Source organism: Oncorhynchus gorbuscha, linkage group LG03 (assembly GCF_021184085.1).
Source record: "Oncorhynchus gorbuscha isolate QuinsamMale2020 ecotype Even-year linkage group LG03, OgorEven_v1.0, whole genome shotgun sequence".
NCBI lineage: Eukaryota > Metazoa > Chordata > Actinopteri > Salmoniformes > Salmonidae > Oncorhynchus > Oncorhynchus gorbuscha.
Window position 1 is genome coordinate 65,036,999 of NC_060175.1, and position 12,623 is coordinate 65,049,621.

General features: G+C 44.2%; 1 protein-coding gene across 1 annotated transcript in view; it reads left to right on the forward strand.

Moving 5' to 3' along the window:
- The window catches only part of LOC124031708 (cadherin-13-like), a 26,313-nt gene continuing 13,690 nt past the window's right edge, over positions 1 to 12,623 (forward strand). The window contains exons 1-3 of the mRNA XM_046343292.1: positions 1 to 137; positions 2,099 to 2,221; positions 2,437 to 2,586. Of these exons, the coding sequence (XP_046199248.1) occupies positions 102 to 137; positions 2,099 to 2,221; positions 2,437 to 2,586 (309 nt within the window). The 5' untranslated portion in view covers positions 1 to 101. The remainder of the gene's footprint in view (positions 138 to 2,098; positions 2,222 to 2,436; positions 2,587 to 12,623) is intronic.

The following is a 12,623-nucleotide window of genomic DNA, read 5'->3' on the forward strand; positions in this document are numbered from 1 at the left end:
GTGTTTTCACCTCAGGTGGACTGTGTCTGTACTGTATTTAGGGACAAGCCAACACTCTGTGGCATCGGAGTACCATATCAGCTCACACATCTGGATACAACATGGGGACTAGAAGTACCTGTCTGCTTATCACACTGGTAAGGTTTCATGTTTGAAATCAATAATCTGCTGAATAGAGGGTCATTGGAGAGGGTCACAGTGGTTTATCATGCTCAACCATTTACTTGGATATAGTTTGGGATGGGACTTTCTGTGTTCATTCAGACTAGGATTGGAATAGCATATTTAAATCAAATGTATCATACTGATTAAGTAACCAGAGTTTAAGCATTTTGTGTTGAAGATATAGTGCTTTAGATCTTTGGGTCTGGAAGGTGGGCGAAATCTGGAAGTGTGAATTAATTTTTTAGCAGTGTTTAGTAACCAATATACAGTCTTACATTCATGTGCTCCTTCTCTGGTTCAGGCTGTTGAAGAGCTCCAGACTGCTTTTCAGTCACCACAAGCCTCCGTTTATGGTCGCAAACTGGTCTTGAATGTTCAAAAAAACTAAATTCATAACCTTTAATACATCTGGTGGCTTATCCATTGAAAATGTGTAATCCTATAAATACCTACAGGTTAAGTCGGAAGTTTACATACACCTTAGCCAAATATATTTCAACTCAGTATTTCACAATTCCTGACATTTAATCCTAGTAAAAATTCACTCTCTTCGGTCAGTTAGGATCACCACTTTATTTTAAGAATATGAAATGTCAGAATAATAGTAGAGAGAATGGTTTATTTCAGCTTCTATTTCTTTCATCACATTTCCAGGGGGTAAGAAGTTTACATACACTCAATTAGTATTTGGTAGCATTGCCTTTAAATTGTTTAACTTGGATCAAACATTTCGGGTAGCCTTCCACAAGCTTCCCACAATAAGTTGGGTGAAATTTGGCCCATTCCTCCTGACAGAGCTGGTGTAACTGAGTCAGGTTTTTAGGCCTCCTTGCTAGCACACGCCTTTTCAGTTCTGCCCACACATTTTCTATGGGATTGAGATTTGTGACGGCCACTCCAATACCTTGAATATGTTGTGCCATTTTGCCACAACTTTGGAAGTATGTTTTGTGTCATTGTCCATTTGGAAGACCCATTTGCGACCAAGCTTTAACTTCCTGACTGATGTCTTGAGATGTTGCTTCAATATATCCACACAATTTGCATTCCTCATGTTGCCATCTATTTTGTGAAGAGTCCCTCCTGCAGCAAACCCCTTGCTTCACGGATGGAATGGAGTGCTTCTGCTTGCAAGCCTCCCCCTTTTTCCTTGAATATAATGATGGTCATTATGGCCTAACGACTTGTGAGGCATCTGTTTCTCAAACTAGACACTCTAATGCACTTGTCCTCTTTCTCAGTTGTGCACCGGGGCCTCCCACTCCTCTTTCTATTCTGGTTAGAGCCAGTTTGCGCTGTTCTGTGAAGGGAGGGGTACACGGCGTTAGACTGACGAGATTCAAAAGAAAGTTATTTGTTTCTGGCCATTTTGAGCCTGTAATCGAACCCACAAAACCCACAAATCTAAAGACCAGTTGTATTGCTTCTGTAACCAGCACAACAGTTTTCAATAATTACAAAAGGGTTTTCTAATTATCAATTAGCCTCTTAAAATTCTAAACTAACACAACGTGCCATTGGAACACTGGAGTGATGGTTACAGATAATGGGCCTCCGTACGCCTACGTAGATATTCCATTAACAATCAGCCGTTTCAAGTTACAACGATCATTTACAACATTAACAATGTCTACAGTGTGTTTCTGATCAATTTGATGTTATTTTAATGGACAAAAATATATACTCTTCGTTCAAAAACAAGGACATTTCTAAGTGACGCTAAACTTTTGAACAGTAGTTTATATAAATGTATATATAGAGAATGAGATGGTGGTGAGATGAGCTCAGCTAAATGTCTTTATGTTCCCATGGCTTTCAGTCGCATTCATTCTTATGTACAATTTAACCGTACCTTATTGAGCCCCTACTCACAATAGAGACAGGCTCACCTTTTTTAACCAATGCATCTGTTCTTGTCTGGTTTGCTCTGTAGTGTCTGGGGATTGTCAGTGTGTCCTCTGAAGAGTTACTGCATCGGCAGAAGAGAATCTGGATTGTAGACTCTTTTAAGATAGAAGAGGCGAGGCCCGGACCTTATCCTTATGTACTGGGGAAAGTAAGTAAAGATCACACACTCTTTTGTCGAGAGGGAAATGCCTCCTTTTTCTATGTAATCACATGTGCATTGATACAAACACACACACACATGGTCGAACAAGTAGGCGGACGGACGGACACGGGTGCACATGCACACCCATGCGTGCACATGCACGCATACGCAGACACACACACACACACAAATTCATGCACTGAATGTATGTTTTGTTTCAGGTTCAGATTGAGAAGGCGTTCCGTGTGGGTTTCCATCTACATGGTCAAGGGGTTGATCTGGATCCCAGAGGAAAACTGTCCATCAATACAGAAACTGGAGATATCTTAGTTCATGGAGAACTAGACTACGAGCTTCACCAGAAACTTAAGGTGGGTGAATGGAACTCATTAACCATTAAAAAAAGACAATTAAAATATATTTTTTAACGACATTTAGAATTGGCCAAATAATTGATTTGAAACAATTCTAATTCTATCAATTTTAATTACACTGAACAGAATATAAACGCAACATGTAAGGTGTTAATCCCATGTTTCATGAGCTGCAATAGAAAATCCCAGAAATGTTTCATATGCACAAAAAGCTTATTTCTCTCAAATTTTGTGCACATGAAGAAGCTGATTAAACAGCATGATATTACACATTTGCACCTTGTGTATACATTGTTTTTTCTCAGAGGCTATCCATAATTTTTTATTTAACTCGGTAGGTCAGTTAATTAATAACAAATTCTTTATTTTCAATGACGGCTTAAGAAGAGTGGGTTAACTGCCTTGTTCAGGGGCAGAACAACAGATTTTTACATTGTCAGCTCGGGGATTCGATCTTGAAACCTTTTGATTACTAGTCCAACGCCCTAACCACTAGGCTACCTGCCGCCACATTGCCCAGTCTGCACGATCAAAACAATCTTGAAGCATGGATTCCGATAGGTGAGCCCAATGTTGAATCGACCTTAGCACCGGTAATTCCTGTTTGAGGTTCTGTCTATAGGAAGGGAGGAGAAAAAATGTAGTCGTGATCTGATTTGCTGAAGGGAGCGCAGGGGAGGGCCTTGTAGCCATCTCAGAAGGGGGAGTAACAGTGCTTTAGTGTTTTTGAGGCAAGAGTCAAATGTGTCAATGTGTTGATAAAACTTCGGTAGAGTTTTCCTCAAATTTGCTTTGTTAAATCCCCAGCTACAAAAAATGCGGCCTCAGTACATGTGGTTTCCAGTTTGCACAGAGAGAATAGGGACTGTAACATACTCATAGAATCATGGCTCTCTCAGGATATACTGTCCCCGTCCATACAGCCAGCTAGGTTCTCAGTACATCGCGCAGACAGGAATAAAGAACTGTCCTGGAAGTAAAAAGACAGTATGTTTAATGATTAACTACTCGTGGTGTTTTAACCCTCGCAAGGCTGCCGGCCCAGACAGCATTCCTAGCCGCGTCCTCAGAGTCTGCTGTCCCCATTTGCTTCAAGATGTCCACCATTGTTCCTGCACCCAAGAAAGCAAAGGTCACTGAACTAAATGACTATGCCCCACAGCACTCACTTCTGTCATTACGAAGTGCTTTGAGAGGCTAGTTAAGGATCTTATCACCTCTACCTTCCCTGACAACCTAGACCCACTTTAATTTGCATGAGGCCCCAATAGATGCAATCCCTATCGCATTGCACACTGCCCTATACCATCTGGACAAGAGAAATACCTATGTAAGAATGCTGTTCATTGACTATAGCTCAGCCTTCAACACCACAATTACCCTCCAAGCTCATCATTAAGCTCGCGGCCCTAGGTCTGAACCCCTCCCTGTGCAACTGGGTCCTGGACTGCCTGACGGGCCTCCCCCAGGTGTTGAACACCTCCACTACACTGATCCTCGTAAAAGCAGGGGAGCTGGTTCTACTCTGTTTGGCAATTTTCTGTTGCTTTGTCGTGAAAAACTGAGCGGGTCGAACATAACACGTCAAACCTGTAACCCATAGATAGACAGGCTAGAAATGTTTTAACAACGGAATTTTGCATTCAATTGTCCCACCCTGTTGCATACAACAAGCTTCCACTCCCCATCACAAGGGGATTCATGGACGAGTTAACTAGTAAATACCAGTTGGAGGGCCATTCAAGTGTTTTTTTTACACTTGGTTACGAACACACCACACCATAACACCGCGAACCATCCACTGTATACCAAATATTCATTTGAAGACCTATACTTTGACATATTGTGGAATGTTTTACGGTGTACAGTTTTTGTTTCAATCGATAAAAATGTAAATATAAAATATAGAAAAACAGTGCCCAATCTCTCATTACTTCATTCAACTGAAGAGAGACACTTGAAGAGTTGAATTCCAAAACACCAGCTGTGGAAAAGGTATTCAATTGTCATAATAGAGTAAAAGTACAGATACATTAATTAATAGAAAATGACTCAAGTAAAAGTGAAAGACACCCAGTAAAATACTACGTGGTTTTAAATATACTTAAGTATCAAAAGTAAATGGAATTGCCTAAATGTACTTAAGTATCAAAAGCAAAAGTATAAATCATTTTAAATTCCTTATATTAAGCAAGACAGATGGCACAATTTCTTTTCTTTTTTTCTTTTCGGATAGCCAGGGGCACACTCCCACACTCAGACATTTACAAACGAAGCATTTATGTTTAATGAGTCTGCCAGATCAGACGCAGTAGGGATGACCAGGGATGTTCTCTTGATAAGTGTGTGAATGGGACCATTTTCCTGTCAAAATGTGATGAGTACTTTTGGCTGTCAGAGAAAAAGTACATTCAATTTCTTTAGGAATGTAGTGAAGTAAAACAAAAACATACTGTATATATCTCATAGTAAAGTAAAGTACAGATACCCCAGAAAACTACTTAATTAGTACTTTAAAATAGTTTTATTCAAGTAATTTACACCATTGCAAAACAGTATATATCTATTTTCAGAAATGTTGGTAAATTTGCTTTAACTGTTTAAATAAATTCTTAAAGAAATTGGTGTCTTTTTCACTGTCTAATCATGACACATGGTTGTTATTTTCCACCTAGAGGAACATCTACCTATCTGAGATTGATGTTCATTGACTACATCTCAGCTTTCAAAATCATAGTGCCATCCAAGCTTATCACTAAGCTCAGGACCCTGGGATTAAACACCTCCCTCTACAACTGGATCCTGGACTTCCTGACGGGCCACCCCCAGGTGGCGAGGCTAGGCAACAACCCATCCCCCATGCTGAACTTCAACACAGGGGCCCTGAACAGTTTCTACCCCCAAGCCATAACGATGCTAAATAGTTAGTTAAACATTAATCAAATAGCTGTATTGACCCTTTTTACACTTTTTTGACTCATCATACAGTGGGGCAAAAATTATTTAGTCAGCCACCAATTGTGCAAGTTCTCCCACTTAAAAAGATGAGAGAGGCCTGTAATTTTCACAAATGTACACTAACCCTAACCCTAACCCTATGTCAGACAAAATGAGAAAAAAAATCCAGAAAATCACGTTGTAGGATTTTTAATTAATTTCTTTGCAAATTATGGTGGAAAATAAGTATTTGGTCAATAACAAAAGTTTATCTAAATACTTTGTTATGTACCCTTTGTTGGCAATGACAGAAGTCAATCATTTTCTGTAAGTCTTCACAAGGTTTTCACACACTGTTGCTGGCATTTTGGCTCATTCCTCCATGCAGATCTCCTCTGGAGCAGTGATGTTTTGGGGCTGTTGCTGGGCAACACGGACTTTCAACTCCCTCCAAAGATTTTCTGTGGGGTTGAGATCTGGAGACTGGCTAGGCCACTCCAGGACCTTTAAATGCTTCTTACGAAGCCACTCCTTCGTTGCCCGGGCGGTGTGTTTGGGATCATTGTCGTGCTGAACGACCCAGCCACGTTTCATCTTCAATGCCCTTGCTGATGGAAGGAGGTTTTCACTCAAAATCTCACGATACATGGCTCCATTCATTCTTTCCTTTACATGGATCAGTCGCCTGTTCCCTTTGCAGAGAAACAGCCCCAAAGCATGATGTTTCCACCCCCATGCTTCACAGTAGGTATGGTGTTCTTTGGATGCAACTCAGCATTATTTGTCCTCCAAACACGACAAGTTGACTTTTTACCAAAAAGTTATATTTTGGTTTCATCTGACCATATGACATTCTCCCAATCTTCTTCTGGATCATCCAAATGCTCTCTAGCAAACTTCAGACGGGCCTGGACATGTACTGGCTTAAGCAGGGGGACACAGCTGGCACTGCAGAATTTGAGTCCCAAGCGGCGTAGTGTGTTACTGATGGTAGGCTTTGTTACTTTGGTCCCAGCTCTCTGCAGGTCATTCACTAGGTCCCCCCGTGTGGTTCTAGGATTTTTGCTCACCGTTCTTGTGATCATTTTGACCCCACGGGGTGAGATCTTGCATGGAGCCCCAGATCGAGGGAGATTATCAGTGGTCTTGTATGTCTTCCATGTCTTCCGTGTCCTAATAATTGCTCCCACAGTTGATTTCTTCAAACCAAGCTGCTTACCTATTGCAGATTCAGTCTTCCCAGCCTGATGCAGGTCTACAATTTTGTTTCTGGTGTCCTTAGACAGCTCTTTGGTCTTGGCCATAGTGGAGTTTGGAGTGTGACTGTTTGAGGTTGTGGACAGGTGTCTTTTATACTGATAACAAGTTCAAACAAGTGCCATTAATACAGGTAACGAGTGGAGGACAGAGGAGCCCCTTAAAGAAGAAGTTGCAGGTTTGTGAGAGCCAGAAATCTTGCTTGTTTGTAGGTGACCAAAAACGTATTTTCCACCATAATTTGCAAATAAATTCATTAAAAAACCTACAATGTGATTTTCTGGATTTTTCTTCTCATTTTGTCTGTCATAGTTGAAGTGTACCTATGATGAAAATTACAGGCCTCTCTCATCGTTTTAAGTGGGAGAATTTGCACAATTGGTGGCTGACTAAATACTTTTTGCCCCACTGTATATGCTGCTGTAGGTGTTTAAAATCTGTCACATTATTCCTAGTTATATGTACATACAGTTGAAGTCGGAATTTTACATACACCTTAGCCAAATACTTTTAAACTCTCACAATTCCTGACATTTAATCTTAGTAAAAGTTAGGATCACCACTTTGTTTTAAGAATGTGAAATGTCAGAATAATAGTAAAGGTAATTATTTATTTCAGCTTCTATTACTTTCATCACATTCCCAGGGGGTCAGAGGTTTACATACACTCAATTAGTATTTGTTGGCATTGCCTTTAAATTGTTTAACTTGGGTCAAACATTTTGGGTAGCCTTCCACAAGCTTCCCACAATAAGTTGGGTGAATTTGGGCCCATACCTCCTGACAGAGCTGGTGTAACTGAGTCAGGTTTGTAGGCCTCCTTGCTAGCACACGCTTTTTCAGTTCTGCCCACACATTTTCTATGGGATTGAGGTCAGGGATTTGTGATGGCCACTCCAATACCTTGACTTTGTTGTCCTTAAGCCATTTTGCCACAACTTTGGAAGTATGTTTGGGGTCATTGTCCATTTGGAAGACCCATTTGCGACCAAGCTTTAACTTCCTGACTGATGTCTTGAGATGTTGCTTCAATATATCCACACAATTTGCATTCCTCAATGATGCCATCTATTTTGTGATGTGTACCAGTCCCTCAAAGCACTCCCACAACATGCTGCCACCCCCGTGCTTCATGGTTGGGATGATGTTCTTCGGCTTGCAAGCATCCTCCTTTTTTATTTTTTGTTACATTTCTCCAGACAGTAGGATCTTTGTCCCCATGTGCAGTTGCAAACCGTAGTCTGGCTTTTTTATGGCGGATTTGGAGCAGTGGCATCTTCCTTCCTGAGCGGCCTTTCAGGTTATGTCAATGTAGGACTCGTTTTACTGTGGTTATAGATACTTTTGTACCTGTTTCCTCCAGATCTTCACAAGGTCCTTTGCTGTTGTTCAGGTATTGATTTGCACTTTTTGCACCAAAGATCATCCCAAAGATGAACCAGACTTGTGGTGGTCTACCATTTTTATATGAGGTCTTGGCTGATTTATTTTGATTTTCCCATGATGTCAAGCAAAGAGGCACTGAGTTTGAAGGTAGGCCTTGAAATACATCCACAGGTACAGCTCCAATTTACTCAAATGATGTCAATTAGCCTCAGAAGTTTTTTCTGGAATTTTCTGGAATTGTTCAAGCTGTTTAAAGGCAGAGTCAACTTAGTGTATGTAAACTTCTGACCCACTGGAATTGCAATACAGTGAATTATAAGTGAAATAATCTGTCTGTAAACCATTGTTGGAAAAATTACTTGTGTCAAAGTAGAAGTCCTAACTGACTTGCCAAAACTGTAGTTTGTTAATAAGAAATGTGTGGAGGGGTTGAAAAGCGAGTTTTAATGACTCCAACCTAAGTGTATGTAAACTTCCGACTTCAACTGTATCTAGCTTATGACCTCGTACCCCTGCACAATGACTTGGCACTGGTACCCAGTGTATATAGCCGAGTTAAAGGTGCTGCATGGCCAATTCGACGTCTGCATTCATACTTCTTGCAGTCCACGGAGCAGCGCAGCGCTGTTGTGAAAGATGTTGTCAAGGAAATGAGTTTGTGTTACATAAGACCTCCTGCCCCCACCTACCGTCAACCAATCATGTCAATGCGAAACTAGTCGGAGCTTTCCGCATTGTAAAAAAAAAGTGTGAGCTACACGGTGATGCAGTACGCAGCTAAACTTAGCTTATGCATGCTTCTGGAGGCTCCTTAATTGCGCTACACCCTCCATACGGAACATCCGACCACAATTTCGGATCACGCATAAATGTCTCTTATCGTTACTCATTGTATATTTATCATTACATTTATTATTCCATGTTTTACTTTTCTATTATTTTTCAATATTATATCTCTCTGCATTGTTGGCAAGGGCACATAAGTAAGCATTTCACCGTTAGTATACACCTGTTGTTTACAAAGCATGTGACAAATAACATAATATTCTTTGGGCCTTCCTCTGACACCACCTTGTATATAGGTCCTGAATGGCAGGAAGCTTGGCCCCAGGGATGTACTGGGCCGTACACACAACCCTCTGTAGTGCCTGGGGACCCATGACAAATCTTTTCAGTCTCCTGAGGGGGACAATGTGTTGTCGTTACCTCTTCACAACTGTCTTTGGACCATGATAGTTTGTTGGTGATTTGGACACCAAGGAACTTGAAACTCTTGACCCGCTCCACTACAGCCCCATCGATGTTAATGGGGGCCTGTTCAGCCCTCCTTTTCCTTCAGTCCACGATCAGCTCCTTTGTCTTGCTCACATTAAGGGAGAGGTTGTTGTCCTGGCACCACACTGCCAGGTCTCTGACCTCCTCCCTATAGGCTGTCTCATCATTGTCGGTGACCAGGCCTACCACTTTTGTGTCGTCAGCAAACTTAATGATGGTGTAGAAGTCGTGCTTGGCCATGCAGCTGTGGGTGAACAGGGAGTAGAGGAGTGGACTAAGCACGCACCCCTGAGGGGCCCAGGTGTTGACGATCAGTGTGGCAGATGTGTTGCTGCCTACACTTACCACCTGGTGGCGGCCTGTCAGGAAGTCCAGCATGCAGTTGCAGAGGGAGCTGTTTAGTTCCTTAGCTTAGTGATGAGCTTTGTTGGCAATATGGTGTTGAATGCTGAGCTGTAGTCAATGAAAAGCATTCTCACATAGGTGTTCCTTTTGTCCAGTAGGGAAATGGGATGTGTGGAGTGTGATTGAGATTGCATCATCTGTGGATCTGTTGAGGCGGTATGCGAATTGGAATGGGTATAGGGTTTCCGGCATGATGGTGTTGATGTGAGCCATGACCAGCCTTTCAAAGCACTTCATGGCTACCGACGTGAGTGCTATGGGGCGGTAATCATTTAGCCAGGTTACCTTCCCTAACTTGGGCACAGGGACTATGGTGGTCTGTTTAAAACATGTAGGTATTACAGACTTGGTCAGGGAGAGGTTTACATTTACATTACATTTAAGTCATTTAGCAGACGCTCTTATCCAGAGCGACTTACAAATTGGTGCATTCACCTTATGACATCCAGTGGGACAGTCACTTAACAATAGTGCATCTAAAACTTAGGGGGGGGGGTGGGGTGAGAGGGATTACTTAACCTATCCTAGGTATTCCTTAAAGAGGTGGGGTTTCAGGTGTCTCCGGAAGGTGGTGATTGACTCCGCTGTCCTGGCGTCGTGAGGGAGTTTGTTCCACCATTGGGGGGCCAGGGCAGCGAACAGTTTTGACTGGGCTGAGCGGGAGCTGTACTTCCTCAGTGGTAGGGAGGCGAGCAGGCCAGAGGTGGATGAACGCAGTGCCCTTGTTTGGGTGTAGGGCCTGATCAGAGCCTGGAGGTACTGAGGTGCCGTTCCCCTCACAGCTCCGTAGGCAAGCACCATGGTCTTGTAGCGGATGCGAGCTTCAACTGGAAGCCAGTGGAGAGAACGGAGGAGCGGGGTGACGTGAGAGAACTTGGGAAGGTTGAACACCAGACGGGCTGCGGCGTTCTGGATGAGTTGAAGGGGTTTAATGGCACAGGCAGGGAGCCCAGCCAACAGCGAGTTGCAGTAATCCAGACGGGAGATGACAAGTGCCTGGATTAGGACCTGCGCCGCTTCCTGTGTGAGGCAGGGTCGTACTCTGCGGATGTTGTAGAGCATGAACCTACAGGAACGGGCCACCGCCTTGATGTTAGTTGAGAACGACAGGGTGTTGTCCAGGATCACGCCAAGGTTCTTGGCGCTCTGGGAGGAGGACACAATGGAGTTGTCGACCGTGATGGCGAGATCATGGAACGGGCAGTCCTTCCCCGGGAGGAAGAGCAGCTCCGTCTTGCCGAGGTTCAGCTTGAGGTGGTGATCCGTCATCCACACTGATATGTCTGCCAGACATGCAGAGATGCGATTCGCCACCTGGTCATCAGAAGGGGGAAAGGAGAAGATTAATTGTGTGTCGTCTGCATAGCAATGATAAGAGAGACCATGTGAGGTTATGACAGAGCCAAGTGACTTGGTGTATAGCGAGAATAGGAGAGGGCCAAGAACAGAGCCCTGGGGGACACCAGTGGTGAGAGCGCGTGGTGAGGAGACAGATTCTCGCCACGCCACCTGGTAGGAGCGACCTGTCAGGTAGGACGCAATCCAGCGTGGGCCGCGCCGGAGATGCCCAACTCGGAGAGGGTGGAGAGGAGGATCTGATGGTTCACAGTATCGAAGGCAGCCGATAGATCTAGAAGGATGAGAGCAGAGGAGAGAGAGTTAGCTTTAGCAGTGCGGAGCGCCTCCGTGATACAGAGGAGAGCAGTCTCAGTTGAATGACTAGTCTTGAAACCTGACTGATTTGGATCAAGAAGGTCATTCAGAGAGAGATAGCGGGAGAGCTGGCCAAGGACGGCACGTTCAAGAGTTTTGGAGAGAAAAGAAAGAAGGGATACTGGTCTGTAATTGTTGACATCGGAGGGATCGAGTGTAGGTTTTTTCAGAAGGGGTGCAACTCTCGCTCTCTTGAAGACGGAAGGGACGTAGCCAACGGTCAGGGATGAGTTGATGAGCGAGGTGAGGTAAGGGAGAAGGTCTCCGGAAATGGTCTGGAGAAGAGAGGAGGGGATAGGGTCAAGCGGGCAGGTTGTTGGGCGGCCGGCCGTCACAAGACGCGAGATTTCATCTGGAGAGAGAGGGGAGAAAGAGGTCAGAGCACAGGGTAGGGCAGTGTGAGCAGAACCAGCGGTGTCGTTTGACTTAGCAAACGAGGATCGGATGTCGTCGACCTTCTTTTCAAAATGGTTGACGAAGTCATCTGCAGAGAGGGAGGAGGGGGGGGGAGGGGGCGGAGGATTCAGGAGGGAGGAGAAGGTGGCAAAGAGCTTCCTAGGGTTAGAGGCAGATGCTTGGAATTTAGCGTGGTAGAAAGTGGCTTTAGCAGCAGAGACAGAGGAGGAAAATGTAGAGAGGAGGGAGTGAAAGGATGCCAGGTCCGCAGGGAGGCGAGTTTTCCTCCATTTCCGCTCGGCTGCCCGGAGCCCTGTTCTGTGAGCTCGCAATGAGTCATCGAGCCACGGAGCGGGAGGGGAGGACCGAGCCGGCCTGGAGGATAGGGGACATAGAGAGTCAAGGGATGCAGAGAGGGAGGAGAGGAGGGTTGAGGAGGCAGAATCAGGAGATAGGTGGGAGAAGGTTTGAGCGGAGGGAAGAGATGATAGGATGGAAGAGGAGAGAGTAGCGGGGAGAGAGAGCGAAGGTTGGGACGGCGCGATACCATCCGAGTAGGGGCAGTGTGGGAGGTGTTGGATGAGAGCGAGAGGGAAAAGGATACAAGGCAGTGGTCGGAGACTTGGAGGGGAGTTGCAGTGAGGTTAGTGGAAGAACAGCATCTA